Source organism: Muscardinus avellanarius (assembly GCF_963383645.1).
Source record: "Muscardinus avellanarius genome assembly, chromosome: 5".
NCBI lineage: Eukaryota > Metazoa > Chordata > Mammalia > Rodentia > Gliridae > Muscardinus > Muscardinus avellanarius.
Window position 1 is genome coordinate 93235046 of NC_137790.1, and position 25396 is coordinate 93260441.

Sequence of the window (25396 nt, forward strand, 5' to 3'; positions counted from 1 at the left end):
ACTATAAAAAGGCATATGAGCCGGGCGTGGTGGCACACACTTGTAATCCCAGTATTTGGGAGGCTGAAACAGGAGGATCGTGGTTGGTGGACAGTCTCAGCTACTTAGTGAGGCCCTATGCAACTCAGTGAGATCCTGTTTCAAAATAAAGATTAAAAAATAGGGCCGGGGGTGTAGCTAGGGGGTAGAAAGCCCTTGGGTTCCATCTCCAGTCCTGCGAAAAAGAAAAGGTATATGAATAAGAAGGCTATTAGGTGATACTGAAGAATTGTTAGATGTGACAGATTAATAGTGTGTTTGTATTAGAGAACAGGTGTGAATATCTGTGATTTACTTTAAAATACTTGGGCAAATGATATAGGATCTAGATAAAGCTAACTTGTCAAAATATGAATGTTAATTCAAGGTGATATGTATTTTGGTTCTTTGTACTTTCTTTTCTCTTCCTACATACATTTAAGTTCTAGGAAAAATTTACAATTGTTTATTGGATATGCAAAATTAATTTACGCTCACAATGCATACTTTAAATTGCTTCAATTCAGGGAGCCTGTTTACTTATCTAGAAAATGAAAGAAAATGAAAGAATTAGATTAACGGACTGCTTTTTCCTTTCTAGATCTGAGAAGCAATACAACAGAGACCATAATTCAAATGCGTACCCATGCCAAGCAGGTAATTAAAATTTAGTAAATTGGTGAAATTCATTAATTCACTTGCAGATCTAAAGAGGTCATCACACACACACACACACACACACACACACACACACACACACACACACTTCATAATATTAAGGCTTGAATCCAGGAGCATTTACCACTGAAGTACACCTCAATCCCTTTTATTTTGAAATATGGTCTCGCTAAATTGATGAGGCTGGCCTCCAATATGCAGATCTTACTCTCAGTTTCCCAAATACTTGAATTACAGGCCTTTGCCACCCTGCCTGGCTTTTGATAACGTAGGCTGTCATCTAGCCTTTTTCAAGAGAAGGAAATACAGGTTTTCATGGGATATTCCACATCTTTAATTTTAATAATGAAAATGTAAAAAAAAAAAAAAACCCCAAACAAAAAACAAAACAAAACAAAAAAGCAAAACAAAAAAACAAACAAACAAAAAAACAAAAACATAGGAGTGTTCTGGAGGTACCACCATACCCTGTGCAACAAGTTTGCAGTCTCTGAGCCCTTCACCCTATGAGGTCAGTTAGGAGTTCTGCAATGGGGCAGCTGGACCTGGAAGGCCATGAGATTCAGAAAGGAAGATCGGATTATCCAGGGTGATTCTACAGAGTGAACTGTTTCCAAATACCAGTCTACCTCGGTCTACTTTCACCTATGGTCTTAGCTAAAATCCTTAACAAATCATCAAACGCCACTAGTAAAGACCGATTTTATGGTTGTTAGCTCTTCACTAGGCAGTTAGCTAAGCAGCATAGCTCCATCCAGGACTCTGTGGTCGTTCGGCTCCTAGGGCCACAAACTTTACACCGGAGCCCTGGGGCAGCGACTCGAGCGATGTTCATTTGCAAAGTCCTGTCGGCTTCTTGTAGTCCCAGGGAACCAGGGTAGGAAGAAGATGCTTCACTTTCCTGCGCGGTACAGAGAAAGATACTGCGGTGGGAAGGAGAGAATCCCAAACAGGAAGTTCCGCCTCTGGCTCTAAGCGCTTCCTGTTTGGTAACTAGGGACGCCGGACCGTTGCTAGGGCTCCGGGACAACTTTAGCTGTGCTTCTATCCGACTGGGTTGCTGCTCGTCCTCAGTACCAGAAGGCAGACTTCTGTTCTGCTCTCCACGAGTTTGCCATGAGCAGTGAATTCCTGGCGGAACTGCACTGGGAGGATGGGTTTGCCATCCCAGTGGCCAACAAAGAGAACAAGGCTCTGGAAGATGAGGTGAGATCAGGTGAAGGTGACCTGGAGGGTCTGTTGGCTGCGAGTTTTTTTATTTTGTTTTGGGTTTTGGTTCGGCAGCACTACGATATCTCCCCCTCCTTTCCTTTCCCAGTCTCACCCTTTATAATATTCCCCATGCCATCTGCCTACCTCCCTCTGCCTGCCCCTTTAAAAATTAAGCATTTTGAAACTGTAGTAGCTACTCAGGAATATAAAACCCAGATTCATTTCTAGCTGCCTAGGCAGGAGGGGAAAGCCTCTCGCGCGCCTTTTCTTGAAATTAAACACAGTCGGGCGTGGAGGCGCACGCTTGTAATTCCAGTTCTTGGAAGGCTGAGACAGAAGAATCGCAGGTTCGTGGCCAGCCTCAGCAACTTAATGAAGCCCTCCACAACTTAGTGATACCCTGTTTCAAAATAAAGAATAAAGTGGGTCTGGGGGTATAACTTGGAGGTAGAATGCCTCTGTATTCAATTCCCAGAACTCCCCCAACCCCCCACACAAAGAAATTTAACGCAGCTTGGAAAGTGATCTCTGAGGTTTGCCTAGCAACCGTTATTTGCGCGTCTTTGTCAACAAAACACATCTGGTTGATTTTGTGTTTCTGCCTATGATGTTTAAAACTGAAAGTAACTTGAGATTCGAGGAACATTCCAAGAAGAATGTAAAATATTCAGGTTAGAAGTTTCAAAGTGAGGATCATTTACGTTGTAAGGACCACCTTACATCAACTACAATTCAGAACACTCGTTAAAAAAATAATTGCAACTAGCTTAGCAATTTTTTTTTTTTTTATGGCACTGGGGATTGAACCCAGGGGCTTTTCTACCTCTGGGGTATACTCCCAGACCTAATTTTTTTTTATACCTTGTTTGGAAACAGGGTCTCACTAAGTTGCTGAGGCTGGCTTTGAACCTGCGTGATCCTCCTGTCTCTGCCTCCCAAGCGCGGGGATTACAAGCGTGCGCCACCATGCCCGGCTATTAATTATTGTTTTTAAAAGTTGCTTCACTTATAGACAGTACTGATTGACTCCCTGATTTTATCTTTTGGTACTAGGGATTGAACACAGAGGCATTCTACCTATGAGCTACACTCCAGCCCTTTTCTACTTTTCATATTGAAACAGGTCTCTCTAGGTTGCTGAGAATCTCTCTATGTTGCTGTGGGTGGCCTTGAACTGTAGTCCTCTTGTCTTGGCCTCCCAAGTACTGGGATTACAGGTGTGCACTACTATGCCCGACTGTGACTCCCTTCTTTTAAAGACGAAGAAATTAGTACTCTTATATTTTTTCATATCTTTGTTTCCCATGTTAAAATAATGGTTTTATTATTTTTATGTTGTCACATTTACTCTGTGTTTTCTTGACTTTTTCATTTCGATTCATCCCTCGGCTGGTTGGATTTTACCCTTCCATGGTTGTTTCACAGTGGGCTCCTAATCTTATGCTTTTGGTTCCTTGCATTCTCAATTGCCCGTCTGTTTTGTACTTTAAGTTTATACACCTTAAATCTGAATGTCAGATCTTCAAGATACTCCATTGCTCCCTTGCCTTGCCCTCCCTGACCTTTGGAGCCTTGTGTTTTCTATTATGGACTGATTTCCCCACAACTCGCCCATTTCCTGAGAATTGGAGATTCTCTTTATATCTCTGCTTGTTTGAGATGCTATCTCCTAGGTCATATACCTTCTTTTTTGAATTATTTCCTTATTTTGATGGAATATTTTCTTGTGTCTTCTGAAGAAGACTAGGTAGGAGATAAGCACTCTGAATCCCTGAATTCCAGAAAATGTCATATTATACCTTCATATTTGATAGTAGTTTCACTGATTATAGGATTCTAGTTTGAAAATATATTTTTCCCAGAATTAAGAATAAATTGTACTTTTATCTTCTAGTAGTGTTTTTGGAGAGTAATCTGATATTGGTCTTTTGTCCATTTCTTAATAGATTATCTTTTTTGTGTGTGTGCGTGTGGTACTGGGGGTGGAACCCAGAGGCTTTCTACCTTCGGGCTATACTCCCAGACCTATTTTTATATTTTATTTGGAAACAGGGCCTCACTAAGTTGCTGAGAACCTCACTAAGTAGCTGAGGCTGGCTTCGAACCTGTGCGATCCTCCTGTCTCAGCCTCCCAAGTGCGGGGATTACAAGCGTGCGCCACCATGCCTGGCTTAATAGATTATCTTTAAAAAGTAATCTCTGAAAGTGTTTATAATTTTATCTTTTCATTGAATATCTTATTTTGGCAGCTATATTTTAAGTTCTTTGCTTGTGCATTTGTGTAGCAACATTGTCTTGTTTTAATAGTACAGTTTAATTTCTAGTTTCTTTTTTTAGATTTTTTTTAATTGGTGCATTGTAGTCGTACAATTTAATGGAGTCTAAGATAGTAGAGGCATACATGAACACATTACATATTTATCCCTTCCCCAATCCCCACCCCATTCCCTCCTTCCTCCCTCCTTCTCATCTTTGGCTTAGTGATTGACTTTGATAAGTTTGTGAATGTACATCATGTACATTAGGGGATTTCCCTCTTCTGCCCTCCCATCCTCCTCAGTTAGGTCGCATTATTTGCTCATCTAGGGTTTCTCCTTCTTCACCTAGAGTTCCTCCTATAACTCATTTTCTCCCTAGCTTCCATATATTAGGGAGAGCATCAATTTCTTATTTTTTTGTGACTGACCAATCTCAATTAGCATAATGTTCTCCAGTTCCATCCATTTCTCTGCAAATGATTCAATTTTGTTCTGCTTTATAGCTGAGTAAAATTCCATTGTGTATATATTCCATAGTTTTGTAATCCATTCATCTGTTGATGGACATCTTGGCTGGTTCCATACTTTGGCAATTGTGAATTGTGCAGCTATGCACATAAATATGGATATATTAGGTCGGTAGTTTGGTTTTCATTCTTTTGGGTAGATACCCAGAAGTGGTATTGCTGGATCATATGGTAGGTTTGTTTCCATTGTTCTGAGATTCCTCCATACCATTTTCCAAAGTGGTTACACTAATTTGCAACCCTACCAATAATATATTAGAGTTCCCACTTCTCCACATCCTCACCAGCATTTGTTGTTATTTGTGTTTTGAATGATTGCCATTCTAGTTGGAGGTAGTTTGAAATCTCAGGGTAGTTTTGATTTGCATATCTCTGATTGCTAATGATGTTGAGCACTTTTTAAATACATTATTGACCATTCTTTTGTGAAGTGTTTATTTAGTTCACGTGTCCATTTTTTGATTGGGTTATTGTTTTCTTAGTGCTGAGTGTTTTGAGTTCTCTGTATATTCTAGATATTAGTCCTTTATCAGAGGAGTAGTTGGTATAATTTCCAGTTTCTATGTTTGTGTTTGTTCATTTATATATTTGTGGATGTGTATGTAATTATTGTCTATTGTGTCCTGAATTACATGTTTCCTCTAGGATCGTTTGTTTTGTTATCCCTCACATGATGCATGTTTTCAACAAATGTCTGGTGATTCTTATATATTATCTTCTATTTAATAAAAAAGCAATACATTTTGGGAATTCTATGGAGAAGAACTTGTTAATTCATAAGAGTGAATCATTGTGCTTTCATTAAAAAAGAAGAATTTTTATTATGGAGGCATTATGAAATGATAAAAGGCATGACTGGTGAACCAAATAAAAGTCATAAAGCCCCATTAAGATGTATGACTACAGTGTGTATCAATAAAATAAATAAATAATTTTTTTTAAAGAAAAGCAAAAAATAAAGTCATAAAGCTGTGTGTTGCAAACAACACAACATAACTATTGAAACAATACAGTTATAGTTAGATACTTCATTAAGGACCTCCTTAGAGGTAGATAGCTCCAATAGACAAAAATAAGAATATAAAGAATATGAATAATACAATAAAAATAAATACAGAGAACACATCTTATATAAGATGCCTTGAGTAGTCAGATTCGTAGAGACAGAAAGTAGAATGGTGTTGCCGGGACTCAGGGGAATGGAGAGTTAGTGTTTAATTAGTACACATGTTCACTTGAGGAAGATGAAAAAGTTCTAGAGGTGGAAGCTGATAAAACTTTCAAAATAGTATGAATGTATTAATTCTACAGAAATACATTTAAAAAGTGTTAAAATGGCTGGGCATGGTGGTGCACACCTGTAGTTCCAGTACTTGGGAGGCTGAGAAAGGAAGATCTCTGGCTTGAGGCCTGTCTCAACAATTTAGCAAGACCCTGTTTCAAAAAAGGGGGAGGAGCTGGGCATGGTGACGCATGCTTGTATTCCCAGTACTTGGGATGCTGAGACAGGAGGATTACAGGTTGGCAGCCAGCCTCAGCTACTTAGTGAGGCCTTCCATATCTTAGTGAGAACTTGGTTCAAAATAAAAAAAATAAAAAATAGGGCTGGAGGTATAGCTTGGAGGTAGAATGTTCTGGATTCTATCCACAGTACTGCAAAAACCAAACCAAAACAAAACACAAGCACAAAAGGGGAAGGAGGACTGAGGGTGTAACTCAGAAGTATAATTAGCTCCTGAGATTAATCTTCAGTATGGGGGAGGGGGAGAAGAAAGTTAAAGTGGAAAATTTTATGTTATTTATGTTTGACACAATTAAAAAAATGTATAATCCCTAAAATGTTATACAAAAAGAAATTTCATAGGCCACATTCTCTGACTCTACACAATATAATTTATAATAAATAATTTTAAAATATTTTAATTTTTTGTGGTACTAGGGATGGAACCCAGGGATTTCTACCCCTGGGCTACACTCCTAGACCTATTCTATATTTTATTTGGAACTAGAGTCTCACTAAGTTGCTGAACACCTCACTAAGTAGCTGAGGCTGGCTTTGAACCTGTGCAATCCTCCTGTCTCAGCCTCCTAAGCGTTGGGATTACAAGCGTGGGCCACCATGCCTGGCTTTTTAGATATTTTTGAAATAACTAAAAATTATTCTCTATCTCAAATACTTAGGCATGTTTCTCAAAATATATTCCTGGGTAGACCTTATATCAAAGAGAAATTTAAAGGGAAAAAATCAATTTATTTAATTCCACAGAACTATACACTTAAAAGCAGATTTTTAAAATCTCCTTTTAGAAAACAGTACAAGGAAACTGTTTCATATTTAGATTCATGGGAAACAATAATGTTACATACTTAGAGAAAATGTATAGCCTTATATTATTAGATCAATAAGACAAGAAGAAACCAAGCTAATTTTAGTAATTAAAAGCAAAGCAGGACAAACAAAAGAGGGAATTAAAATAAGTAAAATCAATAAAAGAGCTAACAAATAATATAAATAAAATCTTGTGAAACAAATATAATCACCATAATACTAAAAAGGAATATTTAATATTAACTGACATTTTCTTCCATATTTCAGTGGCTTGTGTTGTATACCCGGGGGAGGTGCCCTGAGCTTTCTTAACTGTAGCTCAAGACTATAAGGAAGCCAAGTGTGGTGGTGCGAGTTTATAATTCCAATACTTGGGAGACTGAGACATGAAGATCCGGGCTCATAGCCAGCCTCAGCTACTTAGGGGGCCCTTTGCAATTAGTGAGACTCTGTTTAAAAAATAAAGAATAAAAAATAGGGCTGGTGGTATAGCTCGGAGATAAAACACCCCTGGGTTCAATCCGCAGTACCAGGAAAAAACAAAACAAAACAAAACAAAAGAAAACAAGAAGTAGAAGAAGTAGAAGTAGACTATAAGGACGCATTTTTTTGCTTTGTTGAGCTTTTATACTGCTTTGAGGTGTGACATATTCTAAAGGTCCTGAGAATCGATCTTGTATTTTCTTAAAGGTTTATTTGTTTGTTTAATATTTGTACTTTTTGATTAGACTTCCGGGAAGATGGCGACCAAGAAAAGCGGGGCTTAAGAACCCCGCTAACAACCAATCTCCATTACCACAAAATCCGCGCCTTTCATAGCCAGAAAACACCATCACCATAGAAACAAAAAAATCACCAGGCTCCAGAGAGAAAGCGGACTGAGAACAGAGCTCAGAGCCACAGAGGAGATACACCGGCCTCACGCCTGAGGACGCGGCAGCAGCGCCATACTGCCGGTGGCAGTGGCGAGTTCACCGGACGGCTACAGCAAGCCGAGGTGAGCCGCTGCGGAACAGCCAGGCACAGGGAACATCTAAAGCTCCCAGTGGCTGAGCTCAGCACACGCTGCAGGCACTCAGAGTGGAACTCAAAACCAAGAAGAAATAAGCCAGCCTCACAGCTGAGGGCGTAGCAGCGGCGCCATATTGCCACCGGCGGCAGCAGCAGCGAATTCAACGAGTCCAGTACAGCTACATCTGCGAACTCAAGAACAGTGAGTCAAATTGCGGGCCACAGAGGAGAAATCCCAGTACTGTACTTCCTGGGACTTGACCCAGTGGGGGAGTGGTGGTGGCGGAGATATCACACCATAGGAGAACGTGCAACCTGGCATCCCCCATAGTTTAAAGCAGCCTCTATCGACTCCCTGGGTCGGAGACTCTGTGATACAACCCAGTAAAGGAGTAGTGGGGTCTGAGTTATTACAGACTCAAGATCCAGAACACCTTAAGTGAAGTCATAGTGACCCAAGGGAAGAACCCAGAGAAGGCACAAACTTCTGAAATCATGGGAAAGAGGAATAACACTGGAGCAATGAATGCCCACAACCCCACAACATGAGAACCTGATAAAACAGAAAATCAGAGATTTCTAGAAGATCAAATCAGGAAAATAACTGTAGAAATAATAGAGGTGCTTCGAAAAGAACTCAGAGAGAGCCAAAAAGAGATAAAGGATGCAATTAATGACATAAAGGCCTCAATTCAAAGCACTACCGATTAGACCACATGGAGAACAGAATCTCGCTCTTAGAAGATGATCATTCCAAAAATGAACGCATAGTTTCTAATCTAGAAAAAAATATCCAACAGCAGGAATCTGACATTGAAGAAATATGGGCCCATTTTAAGAGAGCTAACCTAAGAATAATTGGAATAGAGGAGGGAAAATAAAGTGATACCAAAGGGATCAACAATCTCTTCAAGGAAGTAATAGCAGAAAAATTTCCAAATATAGAGCAAGAGGTTGATACACAGATCCAGGAAACTTATAGAACTCCCTTTAGACAGGATCATAGAAGAGGATCCCCACGCCACATAATTGTCAAAATGACCACTGTGGAAGCCAAGCAGAGAATCTTAAAGGCAACAAAAACAAAGGGCCAAGTGACATTCAGAGGCAAACCAATTAGAATCACTCCAGACTTCCCAAACCAAGTCATGAGAGCCAGAAGGGCTTGGAGTAACATATTCCAAAATCTGAAAGAAAACAACTTCCAGCCAAAAATTTCCTACCCAGCAAAACTTTTTATCAAATTAGATGTAAAAATAAGAAGCTTCCATGACAAACAGAAATGGAAGGAATTTATGTCTTCAAAACCAGCGCTAGAGAAAATACTCAAAGAGATTAACTACAAAGAAGAAATAGGTAACACACACCAGAACCAGAGAAACATGATATTCCATCCAACAGACAACTAAGATTGGTTATCTGTGGAGATTCATTATTTATGTTAGTCTTTTACCTATCTCTAAATTGTATTGTTTGCCTTTATTGTTGTTAATTTTTAGGATTTCTAGTTGGAATATTAATATACCTTCAGATATAGCATTTGGAAATATTTTATCCCATTCTATTAGTAACTTTTAACTCTGTTTACATTGTCTTTGGATATACAATTTTTATTTTTTAGGGAGTTTGTATACCCTTCTGTTGCCTGTGCCAATGAAATCATATCGAAGAAATCACTGCCAATTTCAATTTTGTGAGGTTTTATGACCCATATTTTCTTCTAAAAGTTTATAGTCTTAAGATTTATATTTAGGTCTCTTATCTATTTTGAGTTAATACTTGTATATGGGATTAGGTAAGGGTCTAATTTTATTCTTTTTCATGTAATTATTATTTTTCAACAATATTTAGTTAAAAGATTATTATTTCCACCACCAAATGTTCGTGGAAACCTTGTCAAAAATAACTTGATAATTTAGGGAAGAATTTAGTTCTAGGCTTGTATTTAACTCCAATGGTTTATATATCTGCCTTTAGAACAGTACTACACTGTTTCAATTATTGTAGCTTTATATGGTTTGAAATCAGAAAATATATATCTTCTAGCTTTGTTCTTTTTCAAGATCGTTTTGGGTATCTAGAATCCATATTCCATATTAGGATAGATTTTTTTCTGAAAAATAAATATATAAATATATGATCGTTTCACCTAAAAAAAACAGAAAAAAAATATTCTCTGGTAAGAAAGAAAGCAAAAAGAAATATTGAAATGTTATCTTTAAGTCATCAAAAGCTTGGTATCAGACAAATGAAACTGTTATGTGAGATTATCATTTTTAATTTTGGATAAATTGCTATAATACTAGATGGCAACCACTAAGCCAAGCATGAGAAGGAGGGATGGGGAGGGAATGGGGTGGGGATCGGGTGGGGGCTGCCTGGGCGATGTGTGCATGTATGTCTACAAAAGTTTGTATCCCACTATGATGTATGAATACAGTGCACCAATAAAAAAAATACAAAAGAAAATAAAAATAAAAAGAGATTAAACTCCCCCCCAAAAAAAATTTGTACTTTTTTCTATTAGGGCTTCTAATTCAAAGTAAGCAAAATGTATTAATAAGCACCTTCTAAGCACATAAGAGCTATTCTGATACGCTTAGTCTAAATATTCTCCATCTCAAATAGAAAGAAGAATCATGCCTGGTATCTAGTTACTACTCAAATATATGTTCTCTGCTCTGTGCTTTTGTTATAGCTCTGAGCATATTCTTTTTCACTCAAGTCATCTTTTGGATTAGTTAGATTCTAGTATAGAATCATACTTTTGGTTTATAAGTATATGTAGTACTGCTATATGAAAAATGCACTTCAGCTGTGGATCCTGCTAAGTCTACGAGTAATTTTAGTTCTGTGTAACATGGTGATAATTTTCCCACAATAATCTTCAACACTATTTTATATTTTAAAATGAGTAGATTTTTGAAGTTCTTATGGAAATTTAAAGAAGCAAAATGTTGTGTACTGAATGTTTATGTCCTCCCAAAATCCATATAGTAAAGTTTTAATCCCCAGTGTAATGGTATTTGGAAGTAGGGCCTTTGGGAAGTAACTAAGTCATGAAAGTGGACCCCTTGTGAATGAGATTAGTGCATCCATAGAAGAGACAAGAGAGAGATGATGTTTCTTTCTGCCATGGGAAGATACAGTAAGAAGGCATCTGTTTGCAAATTAGGAAGAGGGCTCTCACTGGAAACCAAATTGGTCAGCACCTCAATCTTGGACTTTAAAACTGTCAGGAATAAGCTGGGCGTGGTGGCTCATGCTTGTAATCCCAGTACTTGGGAGGCTGAGACATGAGAGTCACAGGTTCGTGGCCAGCCTCAGCTACTTGGTGAGGTCCGACTTAGACCCTATTCAAAATAAAGAATAAAAAATAGTTCTGGGGGTGTAGCTCAGACGTAGAATGCCCTGGGATAAATCCTCAGTACAGAAACAAACAAACAAACAACCTTTCAGACATAAGTACTTGTTCTTTAAGTTACCCAGTCTGGTTTTTTTTTTTTGGGGGGGTACTGGGGATTGAACCCAGGGGCATTCTACCTCTGAGCTATATCCCCAGTTCTATTTTATTATTTATTTATTTATTTATTTATTTATTTATTTATTTATTTATTTATTTATTTTGGCAGTACTGAGGTTCCCAAAACCCTTCTACCTTCAGGCTACACTCGGGCTATACTAGACCTATTTTATATTTTTATTTGGAAACAGGGTCTCTTAAGCCAGCGAGGCTGGCATCGAACTTGCACGACCCTCCTGTCTCCGCCTCCCAAGCGGGGGGATTACAAGCCTGTGCCACCATGCCCTGCCTTATTCTTTATTTTGAAACAGGGTCTCACTGATTTGCAAAGGGCTTCACTAAGTAGCTGAGGCTGTCCTCGAACCATGATCCTCCTGTCTCAGCCTCCCAAATGTTGAGATTACAAGCATGTGCCACCATACCTAGCCAGTCTTGTGCTTTTGTTATCACAACTGAAACTAAAACACAACATATATGAAGATTTAGTTTTCTTTTGATTTTAGGTCCTTTAGCAAGATAAAACTATTTATTTATTTATTTATTTACTTTTGTAGCACTAGAATCAAACTCAGGGTTTTATACATGCTAGACAATTGCCCTATTATTATTATCCTCAGTCCCTCTGAATAAAAAAAAAATTTTTTTTTGGAGCTACTAGAGATCACATCCAGAAATCAAACCTAGGGCTACCTTCATGCTAGGCAAGTGCTCTGCCACTGAGCTACACTGCCAGCCCACTATGGTAAAGCTTGATAGGACTTTGGTTAATTACAGTATTTATTATTTACAGTTATCAAAGCTACAGAATGAAAGATCAAGTTTGCGAGATCATCTACGTGACTATGAAGATCGAATTAATGCTATGACTTCTCATTTCAAAAATGTTAACCAAGAATTCTCATTTACACAGGTACAGTAATATCAAAATTTATGTGGATCATATCATAAATTTTCATGTGTAGTCATGGAACATGTCACAGCATATTTGTATCTGTGATTTTATTTCAGAGATGTAATCAAGAACTTTAGAATCTAACTATTGTGAACATAACCCATAACCTCTAAGTAGACAGAAAAAGGCTTGGCAGAACTACTGCTACTAATTTTAAACAAAAGTTAATTTCTACCAAAGGAGATATGAAACAACCTAATATAATGCTAAGCAGCAGATTAATATGATGATGACAGTGAGAAATGATGGCTATAAGCAGAAATATAGCTAATATAATGCATAGTAGCATGTGTTTCCTTGTAACTTTGTCAGCACAACCCACTGGGCCGTTTTGAATGGAAGCAGATCATTCCTACACTTTAGTTACTGTGATAGCATTATAGTATTTTATAGCTCAAGAATTAAATTGTTTTGTGGTTCTAGGGATTAAGCCATACTCTATATTGAACAGCATTCTACCTCTAAGCAACACGCCCAGCTCTACTATATTTTGAAACAGGTTCTCACTAAGTTGTACAGGACCTCACTAAGTTGCTGAGGCTGGTCTCAAACCTATGATTCTCCTGTCTCAGCTTTCCAAGTATGGGATTACTAGCATACACCACCATGCCTGGCTTAACAAAGACATTTTTAAAAGCACTTTATAATCAGTATAGGTAAATAGCTAATCTATTAGAAAATTACACAATTAATGAACTTTTAAAAATAATACTAAGGGAGGCAGGCATGTTGGCACACGCTTGTAATCCCAGCATTTGGGAGGTTGAGAAAGGAGAATCGCAAGTTCATGGTCAGCCTAATGAATATGTGATCAGTTCAATATTAACATTCCACTTCCCAATTATTATTATTATTATTATTATTAATTTTATTTTGTGGGTCTGGGGATGAAACCCAAGTGTATTTGACCTCCTGCCCTGTTTTTTATTCTTTGTTTTGAAACAGGGTCTCACAAAGTTTCAGAGGGCCTCACTAAGTAGCTGAGGCTGTCCGTGAACCACGATCCTCCGGTCTCAGCCTCCTGAATGCTGGGATTACAAGCATAAGCCACCACGCCCGGCTTTACAATCATTTCCAATCATTTTTAATCAGTAGTTGTTATTTATAGATAAGTAGTGAGTTTTAGCTTTTAAGTCTCAGCTTATAAATAAATTTGGTTTTCTGTAGTTTTTCTAGATCAACATAGTATATGAAATGTGCCGACAATTTTTCTAACAGTTCATTGAATAACTTACATTACTGAGCTGTACCAATACACTGAATTCACAGTCTAAAATGGTATAGGCTTCAGAGCAGTGCAGGTCATTGTACTTACGTAAGCATCTTGTAGAAAGTTTGTCTACCTAATGAATTATTATTAATATTTCACAATATTAAAATTTAAAAAGTATTTATACTTTGTATATTTTTCTGCAGTCTCTTTATAAAGCAAGGGAACATGAGATTGAAAGTGAAGAACATTTTAAGGCCATTGCTCAGAGAGAACTGGGACGAGTGAAAGATGAAATCAAACGACTAGAAAATGAGATGGATTCAATACGGGAAAGGAAAAATGATAAGGAAGTATGTGTTGAAGTGTTACCTAAAATTTTGCCATTGCACTTTCTGTTTCACCAAAGTAGCACTGTTTTTTTTTTTTTTTTTTTCTGGATAGGCAAGGCTTTCACTGTTTCTTCGCATTTACTTCCATCTTTTTTGTTTTTGTTTTTGTTTTATGACAACAAATGGGCATAGTGTTATGGTTTAAATTAAACAATTATAGAATATTACATTTTCCTTCATTATTCATCAGTTACTTATTGAGACTTTCTATGTGTAAAGTCTCATGTTGGCTGCCTGTAATAACTTATAAAATATTAAGCATAATTAATACATAAGTGTTATATTTTTAACAACCATATCAGTTTTAGTTCTGAAATTCATTGAAAATTTTTACCTTTCATATTAGTCACTTTTGTGACTAATATTTAGCTAGTTTAGCCTATTTCTTTAGTTTTTAGTTACTTGATTTGGGAGCTCTTTTCAAATTCTGATTCTATTACATGCATATATATGCATATTATGGAAAACGTGTGTGAACATATATACTTTCATGTATATTATTATAATTTTATAATGTAATATTTAGATATGTAATATGATTATACACCTGTTAAATTTGTTTATATATTATTCTCTTGTCTTTTATGAATGTCAATTTGTTAAATGACTAAATTTACAGTTTTTAAATTATTTTATCATATTTATTTCAGTTAGAAGTACTTTCAAAATTTCTATATAAGATACATCCACATATGATTGGAAATGGGACTGAAGGGAACTTGTTGTGGGTTTTAGTTAGCATATCAAGTACTTTATTTTAACTAAGATTGTGTATGTACTTTGGGGGTAGCTTTGTGGAGCAACTTAGGCTCAACTTTGGCTCATTTTCTACTATTTTCGGCTTTGCATAATCATCTCTTTCACAAAGGAGGAATTAAAAATAAAGGTTTAATTAAATATGAAATAAATATTTAGAAGATAGGGACAAGATTTCTTAATATGACTGTTGTATATAATGTTATATTTTATTTTAGTTTGTATAGTATGTAATGCTTTCTAATCTTCCTTTCTCTCATACTTCTGGACAATTAGAATGGCATATTTAAAGCTACTCAAAAACTGGATGGTTTGAAATGTCAAATGAACTGGGACCAGCAAGCATTGGAGGCCTGGTTAGAAGAATCAGCTCATAAAGATAGTGATGCCCTCACTCTTCAGAAATATGCACAACAAGATGATAATAAAATTAGGGTGAGAAATTATGAATTATAATTGTTAGTTTTTATCTGGTCCTGTAGTTTTTCACCTGTTTTTTTAGCCTAAAAATGTATTCACTGATTTTTAAAGCAAGATCAGGGACTTCTTTGAGAATTTAATAAAGCCAGGTAACCTTTCCTTAGAAAAATGACTGTACTGAAATACCCACATAACTTGTACAGATTCTCCTTTGACCAATTAGGAAGCAATGAACATTAGGTTAAGAAACCCTACTTTAGTTCTTGAAATATTTCATAAGAGAAAATTTTATACTAGAACTATTTACTAATATTTTATCTATTTTGTCTCAAGTACAACTTGAATATTATAGTTTTTACTGACTTGTGACTCTAGTGCTATAGACTGATATGTTATCATAATCATCACTTAAGATCCACTTATATCTGGCAATACTAACACATTATTATAAAACATGCTAGTTTCTAGTTGGTTAAATACCAAATGTATTATTTTAAGTATTTTCAAGTGGCAGATTAGGACTTCATTTTTCTAATTTAAGAAGTATTAAATTCATTTTAGAAAAAACTGGATTTTTATGAAGCTTTGTGCAAATAAATTAGCACTTTGAGGTTAAAAGATCAGGAAAATATTATTTTATAGTTGGTTTAGATATCAAATAAATTAATCAAAATAATGTAAAAATACTAATGTTGGATAAGCTAACAGCTTTTAAATTACTAAGATGAAAGTTATAAATATTTTGCTTGTAATCACATCATAGACACTGACCCTGCAAATAGAAAGACTGACTCTGGAATGCAATCAGAGAAGAAAGGTGCTTGACAATGAACTAACAGAGACTCTAAGTGCACAGGTTGGTTTAATGAAGATTTTCATTTCTTAGTTTTTCAAGTGATGTTTGCAAAAGTACTCAAATTCACAGAAATGTTATTTGCTCTCTGACAGTTAGAATTGGACAAAGCAGCACAAGATTTTCGTAAGATTCATAATGAACGACAAGAACTCATTCAACAGTGGGAGAATACAATAGATCAGATGCAGAAGAGAGATCGGGACATAGATAATGGTGCTTTGGTAAAGAACTTTGGTTTTTGTAATGTTCGCTGTGTCTCTATGTATTGAACTCCTTATTTTAAATATATATCATGATTATTTGAAAGTCACTTTTGCCATAGGATTTAATAGTTTTGGTAAGTGTTTTTCAAAGTTGATTCAATATCCATTTAGAAGTATGATTTTATGAAGTTTATTTTCTTATAGCATTATAATGCTATAAATGTCGTTCTCCTGGCACAGGAAGGGTACCCTTTCACATAGGAGTTTTATTATTTTTTATTTTTTTATTTTTATTTTTTGTTGCTACTCGGGGTGGAACTCAGGGGCTTTCTACCTCTGGGCTGTACTCCCAGACCTATTTTGTATTTTATTTGGAAACAGGGTCTCACTAAGTTGCTGAGAGCCTCACTAAGTAGCTGAGGCTTCGACCTGTGCGATCCTCCTGTCTCAGCCTCCCAAGCGCAGGGATTATAAGCGTGCGCCACCATGCATGGCCACATAGGGGTTTTAATAGGAGGAAAAAGTTAGAGTACCCATCTTGAGATTTGCTATTTTTCAAGTACCTTTAATTTAAGATGCCAATGAGCTGAGGTAGCATATTTTGGGGTGTCATATTTTGATCTTCTCCAACTGAAATTGCACTCTTTTTGTTTCTCTTCTTCCACAACAATGTCCACCTCAGTGCTTGCTTGGCAAGAGTCTGATCATACAATTCTGAAATTGTTTTTCAAAAGAATATTTAGAAAAGAAAACTATTTTCCTACTATGCTTTTCCACTGGAGAAAACTTGAAGAATTATTTATAAACATCACCTATATTAAAACCTAACATAAATAGCACTGTTAAAAATATTAATGTGAAAATAGGTATTAAAGCATCTGCCGAAGTGGTAGGAAGATCAAAATAATGCAGGAATGTACAATCATCATTTGAAACATTAAATGTAGGAAGCTTTGACATGTCTTTTGTTGAATGAGCACAATGACTATACAGAATGCTACAATTGTAGCATGTTAATTATTACAAATAACATGAGAATATGATATTAGATACATTTAAAATATCTTTTAATAAGGACATTACATCTCCAACCCATATTCCTTTAATTTGCCAATATATACAATATTACATGCAGCATTTAAAATTTTTATTTATTTCAGAATACATATCTCCTTCCCAGTCTCCTAGGATTCACTTTTTAGTAGGATCCTATTTGGGAAAACTTAAAGAAATAGTATTAGAATAAATTTTCTTCTAATTTATCATATCTATTGACTTGTAAAACTTCATCTAATCTTTATATTCCCCAGCTTTAAAATTGTTTTTGTTGCACAGTGCTTAAAAGTTGATCCTCTGCTGGGCATGGTGGCACATGCCTATAATCCCAGTACTTGGGAAGCTGAAACAGGAGGACCACAGATTTGGGGTCAGCCTCAGTAACTTTGTGAAACTCTCAGAAACCTAGAAAGACCCTGTTTCAAAACAAAAAATAAAAGTAGAAAGGGATGGGGGTGGTTGACCTTCTTTAAAAATGGTATCTGATGCTGGGTGTGGTGGTGTATGCTTGTAATCCCAGTACTTGGGAGGCTGAGACAGGAGGATTGCAGGTTCGCGGCCAGCCTCAGCAACTTAGTGAGACCTTCTGCAACTCAGTGAGACCCTGTTTCAAAATTAAGAATAAAAAATAGGGCTGGGGGTATAGCTCAGAGGTAGAATGCCCTTGGGTTCAATCCCCAGTTCCACACATACAAAAAAAATGGTACCTGAATTTCCTGATAATTTGGTCCTAAACCCTACTTTTCCAGCCTTATTCTTTTTATCTATATCCTACTTTTCCTTCCCATCCCTGACCTTCTGCCTATACTTTAATCACATTAGAACCTTTATGCATCTCCATTCATGATTATGTGTCTGACCTGAGTGTGCCTCTTGGGTAGAGTCTTCTAGTAATTACTGTGGGTAGAATTCATCATTTCTTTGTTCCCATAGTACTTTGCGCACCTTTCCATTCCTGCACTTTGTATATTCCGCTTATATCTGTAAGACCAGCAAAGGCCATAAATAATGAGATTCTAGTGAAAACAAATATTGTTGTTTTTGAAGGATGAAAAAGTAGTCTGTGAAATATTTGGAAAATTTCATTAAGACTCATTTCTATATGAAAAATATTTAACACTATTGCATTTTTTAGGTGTTTTCCTTCATGTATAAAGGTTCAACTGTTTTGCCCATATCTTTAGCAAAGTTCCAGATAAATGAAAGAAATAGAGACCTTTAACCAAATGAGTTTATAGATATTGTTGTGTAGTATGTTAGTATTTTTATTCACACAAACATCTTTAAAAATGTTCTCTAAATGTTTTGTTAAGTACAAACTGAATGTAATAGAAAATAAAAATGGAATTTTTAGTTTAGTTATGTTATATTAAATATATAAGTAAACATATTTGTTTCAATCTTAGGCATTAGCAAAGATAAAGCAGGAAATAAGAGAAAAAGAAAATTTGGTTAAAGAAAAGATCAAGTTTCTGGAAAGTGAGATCGGGAATAACCTAGAGTATGAGAAAAGGATTTCTGCTGCTGACCGTAAAGTTTTAAAATGTAGAACGGAATATCAGCAATATGAAGCTAGTAGAAATCAGCTGAAGGATGAGGTATGTCAACTACAAAAATAATAAATCCTTTCTTTTGATTAAAAGAACTGCTTTTGCCGGGCGTGGTTGGGCATGCTTGTAATTCCCGCACTTGAGAGGCAGAAACAGGAGAATCACGCAGGTCCGAAGCCAGCAGCGCTGGTTTAAGAGACCCTTGTTTCCAAATAAAAGAAATATAAAAATAGGCCTGGGAGTGTAGCCCGGAGGTAGAAGGGCTTCCAGGAACCCCAGTACCACCAAAAAAACAAAAAACAACAACAAAAAAAAACACAAAACACAAAACAAAACAAACAAACAAAAATAAAAGAACTACTTTCTAGTTTTTTCCTACATCTTTTTAAGATGTAGGGGAAAAAAGATTTTTTTTTTTTTTTTTTTGGTGGTTACTGGGGTTCCTGGAAACCCTTCTACTTCCGGGCTATACTCCCAGACCTATTTTTTTTTAATGTATTTTTATTTGGAAACAGGGTCTCTTAAGCCAGCGCTAGCTGGCTTTGAACCTGCGGGATCCTCCTGTCTCCGCTTCCCAATCGCGGGGATTACAAGCCTGCGCCACTACGCCCCCCTTGAAAAACGATCTTTTTAATGGAACTTTTTGGATACTCCCACTGAGCTCTTGCATGGCGAGGTACCAGCCAGTGCCATTCCCATCTCTGGATGTGTGAGAGGCTCTCTCCTGGGCTTGTGCAGTGCCCCTCTGTCCATTGTATATAGTGCTGTATAAGAGACCCGAGACTATGTGGGTTCCAGTGATCTAGATGGGAAATCATAATGACAAGAAAACAGGCAAATGTGAAGATGAACATTGATCCAGAATTATGAATGATAATTTGAAGTGCCTTTTTAATGTTACATGTATTTGTATAATTTTAACTCACATTCTACTGGAGCTATGTGCTTAAGTTCAGTTTCTCACTTTGTTCAATGATAATATTTCCATCTGTAAGTAGGCTAATGTGATTATGAAGTTTCTTGATACAGAAGACAAAAATCTTCTGGCCTTGTCTTTTTCTTCTTTTGTAGGTATATGTTCCAACTAGGCTATTTCATAGATAGTAAGTAGTTCCATAGTTAGCAGTAAAGTGATTTTTCATAACATTTCTGTGTTGATACCATATTATCCAAAGATGTCACTCCTGATAGCTCATTCTTTTTTAACATACACTTTTATTGGTACATTGTAGTTTTGCATTATAATGTAGTTCAGAGTAATAGGGACATACATGCATACAGCACTTGGTGAGTTTCCCCCTGGATAATAACTTATTCTTAAAAATTTCAGGGCGCCAGGCGTGGTGGCGCACACTTGTAATCCCCACGCTTGGGAGGCGGAGACAGGAGGATCCCGCAGGTTCGAAGCCAGCCTTGCTGGCTTAAGAGACCCTGTTTCCAAATAAAAAATATAAAAATAGGTCTGGGAATGTACCCCGGAGGTAGAAGGGTTTCCAGGAACCTCAGTACCACCAAAAAAAAATTATAATAAAATAAATAAATAAATAAATCAGGGCTTAAAGCAATTACAGGAAAGAACAGAGATTGATTGATTCTTTCCTTCATTCATGATTTAATTATTGAGATATAATTCCCATGCCATAATTAATCTTTTTTAAACATTTACAATTTAGTAGTTTTAATTATGTTCACAGAGTTGTGGAATCAGCACCACTATTTAATTTTAGAATGTTTTTGTCACCCCCAAAAGAAACCCATTTTCATTAGCAGTCACTATCTATTCTTTCCTTCTCTGAACCCCTAACAGCTACTAATCTACTTTCTGTCAGTAGAGATTTGCTTATTCTGTACATTTCATATAAACCACATTATATCATATGTAGCTTTTTTGTCTGACTTCTTTTTGGGGGAGGCATTGGGGATGACCCTAGAGGCATTCTACCTTCAAGATACATCCCAGCATTTTTATTATTTTATTTTGAAACAAAGTCTCAAAAAGTTCCTGAGTGTCTCACTAAATTGTTGAAGCTGTCTGAAAACCTGTCATCATCCTGTCTTAGCCTCCCAAGAACTAGGATTACAGGCATGCATTATTGTGCTCTGCTTATCTGGGTTCTTTTGCACAATACTTTGAAGGTCCATCCATTTTACAGCATATATCAGTACTTCATTCCTTTTTATACAGAATAATATTTTATTTTATGTATGTAACTCATGGTTTATTCATTCATTGCTTGATAGATATTTGGACTATTTCCAGTTTTTAAAGCTATTTTAAATAACATTACTGAAAAGTTTTATATACAAGTTTTGTTTAGAAGGGAATGATTAAATTTTTAAATATTTTATGCATAAGCCTCTGTTTTATATTGTGATGGTTACTCTTAATTATCCTTAATAGATTGTAGAAGTATGTTTTTTTAAAGTACACATCTTTTGATGGCTTTTTTGAGGTATGATTGATAAAATGTTATATGTTTAGTGTATAAAATGTGGTTTTTAGCCGGGCGTGGTGGCGCACACTTGTAATCCCAGCATTCAGGAGGCTGAGACGGGAGGATCGTGGTTTGCGGACAACCGTAGCTACTTAGTGAGGCCCTCTGCAACTTTGTGAGACCTTGTTTCAAAATAAAAAGAATAATAAATAGGGCAGGGGGTGTGGCTTAGAGGTCAAATGCCTCTGGGTTCCATCCCCAAACCCACAAAAAACAAAAACAAAAAAATGTGGTGTTTTGATAGTATATACAATGTGAAATTATAACCACAATCATGCTAGTTAACATACCCACCACGTTGCCTAACTGTCATATTTTGTATGTATGTGGTAAGAGTACTTGAGATTTACTCTTTTGACAAATTTCAAGTAAGTAATAAATTATTGTTAATATATTTTACTTTACATTTACAAAACATTCATATTAAAACTGAACACTTATACCATTTAGCCAATATCTAGCCCTTGAAAATACCATTCTATCATTTGTTAATGTGAGTTGGATTTTTTTAGATTCCATGTATAAGTGATATCATGCAGTATTTGTTTTTCTGTGTCTTTTAAATTTTTTTTATCAGTGCATTATATTCATATATCTTAATGGAGTACAAGATGGTGGAGACATATATGCACACATCACTCATTTACCCCTTTCCCAATTTCCATCCTTTCCTCCCCCTCCGTCTTTTTCATATTTGGCTTAGTGATTGACTTTGACATGTTTATGAATGTACATCATGTACATTGGGTAATTTTCCTCTCTCTCCACCCCATCCCCTCAGTTAGGTCGCCTTATTTGCTCATCTATACTTTCTCCTTCTTTGTCTAGAGTTGCTTCTATGATCCTTTTTCTACCTGGCTTCCATATATTAGGAGAACATCCAATTTTTTACTTTTTGTGACTGACCAATCTCAGTTAGCATAATGTTCTCCAATTCCATTTATTTCCCCCAAATGATGTAATTTTGTTCTTCTTTATGGCTGAGTAAAATTTCATTGTGTATATATCCATAGTTTTGTAATCCATTCATCAGTTGATAGACAATTTGGATGGTTTCATAGTTTAGCAATGTAAATTGTGTATCTGTGAACATAGATAATGCATGCATTAGTTTGATTTCCATTCTTTTGGAAATACCGTAAGTGGTATTACTAAATAATGTGGTAGGTTGGTTCCCATTTTTCTTTCTTTCTTTATTTTTATTTTTTTTCTGGTCTGGGGATGGAACCCAGGGGCATTTGGCCTCCGAGCTACACCCCCTGCCCTATTTTTTATTCTTTATTTTGAAACCAGGTCTCACTGAGTTGCAGAGGGCCTCACTAAGTAGCTGAGGCTGTCCGCGAACCGTGATCCTCCAGGTCTCAGCCTCCTGAATGCTGGGATTACAAGCGTGCGCCACCACGCCCGGCTTGGTTTCCATTTTTCTGAGGATTTTCCCTACTGTTTTTCATAGGGTTTTCACTAATTTGCAATCCCACCAACAATGTATTAGAGTTCCCACTTCTCCACATCCTCACTAGCATTTGTTGTTGTTTGTGTTTCTAATGATTGCCATTAGAGTCACATAGTTGGAGGTAGGTGAAATTTCAGGATAGTTTTTATTTGCATCTCTCTGATTGCTAGTGATATTGAACAGTTTTTCACACATTTATTGGCCATTTGAGTTTCTTCTTTTGTGAAGTGACTATTTAGTTCACTTGCCCATTTTATGATTGGGTTAATTGTTTTCTTTGTGCTGAGTTTCTTGAATTTTCTGTTTATTCTAGATATTAGTCCTCTATCAGAGGAATAGTTGGCAAAATTTTTGTCCCATCTGTCAGCTGTCTTTTGTGGTTCTTGATGTGTTTTTGAATGTGTGTTGCTAGTATTTTGTTTAGCAGTTTTAAGTCTAAGTTCATCAATGATATAGGCCTTTAGTTTTCTTTCTTTGAGCTGTCTTTATCTGGTTTTGATATTAATGTGATTTTGGCTTCATAGAATGTATTTGGGAGAGTCCTATTTTTTTTCTATTTCATGACATAGATTGAGGACTATCAAGATTAGCTCTTCTATAAAGGTTTTATAAAATTTACTTGGAAAACCATCTGGTCCTGGGCTTTTGTTTGATGGTAGGCTCTTTATTGCTACTTCAATCTCTTTGATTGCTATTGGTTGGTTTAAATTTTTTATATCTTTTTGACTCAGTTTAGGAAGGTTGTATCTATCTAGAAAGTCGTTGGTTTCTTCCAGATTTTCTATTTTGTTGGAGCATAGTTGTTCAAAGTAGTTTCTGATAATCCTCTGGATTTCTGTACTGTCATTGGTAATATCTCCTTTTTAATCTCTTATCTTTGAAATATGGGTTGATTCTCTCTCTCTTTTTGGTTAAGTTGGCTCATAGTTTATCTATCTTGTCAAATTGTTTTTTTCTAAATTATATGCTATATGTTCAATTTTGTAGTGATCATCTTCTAAAATCAAGATTCCATTCTCCACATGGTCTAATCTATTGTTTATAGTTTGTATTGATGCCTTCACTTCAATGATTGAATCTTTCACTTTCTTCAGAGCTTCTTTTTGATTTCTGTTCAGGGTGTCAGATTCTTTGTTAATTTGTTTCTTTATTTTTTAGGGCTCTCTCTAAATTCTTTTTAAAAATTCTGTATCATTTCTACTGTTAAATTTATGATTTGTCCTTCTGGCAATCTCTGCAATTCTCTGTTGTGGGGTTCTGATATTGAGGGGTTGTGGGAGATCATTGCTTTCTTGTTTTTCCTCCTCATGATTTCAGTTTTCTTAAGTTTGTATCTTTGTTGCTTTTGATAGCTTTCACTCTCTAGGTGTCAGCTGGTATATACAAGGGCAAGGTGTGTTGTATTCAGTGTTGAAGGTTGAGTGATTAGGAAAGTGATGAAGTAGTATTGTGATATAAAGTAGATTTAATACATGACAAAGAAAAGAAAAAAAGAAAAAAAGAAAAGTGGTGGAGAGAAGACAGTAGATATCTAGAACAGGGGAATAAGCATGTAAAAGGGGCAGGGAAGAGAGCAAATAAAGAAGCAGATATACAAAATAACAAAAACAAAACAATAATAAAACAAAACAACCCTACAAATATATAAATACTGAGCCAACTTGGTTTCTGCAGTCCTCCTGGGTCTGTGTGGATTCGTTCAGCCATTTAAGGTTCACATTCTATAATAGGTTTTCGAGCATGTTCCAAGCACTCTCATTTGCTCTGTAACCTATAGTAATGATCTCAGTTTATGGTCCCACTTTTTGGTCTCTTTCAATGATTGGGACCCTGGCCTATGTCTCTCTCTCTATGCAGACCCTGAGTGCTGCCAGCACCTTTTCTGCTGCAAACCTGGGTCTCTGAGCTCTCAAAAGGGACCTTTCTCTGAGATTCTTCAGTCTACACAGGCAAATGGTATTACTGGGGCTGGATCTCTAGTGTTAAGTGCAGGTATTCACATTTTCCACTGATGCTGAGCCCATGTTTCTCCTGGCCTGCATAAATTGCAGGTGTTTCTGGGGCATACCCAGTGTGCAAGTAGTAGTCCATGTTATCCACAGCTAGGGATGGTTTGGTCTGACTTCTCCCTGGTCACCACAATTGAGTGGTCTGTGGTGATCTCCAGAGACCCTACTAAGGCCCTGCATCCTGGAGACTGTAGGCCTTTTTGCCTTATTGGCCCTAGGAGCTGTCTGCTAATATGTGCCTTTCCTTTGTCCTACAGCAGACTCCACCCCCACCTTTAACAGAGTGAACGAAAAGTGTCAGACACTGTGAGTCTATTCCTTGCTGTGCGACTCCCTGTGACCTCATCAGGCTGTCTCCCTCGGGGACTGTGGGTTCATTTACAGTGTTGCTGAACACTGCTCTGTATCTCTGGAGGATGCAGTCAGCTTGGCTGCCACTGCTGAAAATTGTAGCTGGGATCCATGCAGGAGGAGCCGACCGCTTAAAA

General features: G+C 36.5%; 1 protein-coding gene across 1 annotated transcript in view; it reads left to right on the forward strand.

Annotated features, from left to right (window-relative positions):
* Positions 1-1812: 1812 nt before the first annotated feature.
* Positions 1813-25396, forward strand: part of CCDC39 (coiled-coil domain 39 molecular ruler complex subunit) — a gene marked incomplete at both ends in the record, with an annotated part of 87979 nt that continues 64395 nt past the window's right edge. The window contains 7 exons of the mRNA XM_080696881.1: positions 1813-1902; positions 12347-12466; positions 13925-14071; positions 15143-15301; positions 16050-16142; positions 16235-16363; positions 18808-18999. Coding sequence (XP_080553007.1) covers positions 1813-1902; positions 12347-12466; positions 13925-14071; positions 15143-15301; positions 16050-16142; positions 16235-16363; positions 18808-18999 — 930 coding nt within the window. The remainder of the gene's footprint in view (positions 1903-12346; positions 12467-13924; positions 14072-15142; positions 15302-16049; positions 16143-16234; positions 16364-18807; positions 19000-25396) is intronic.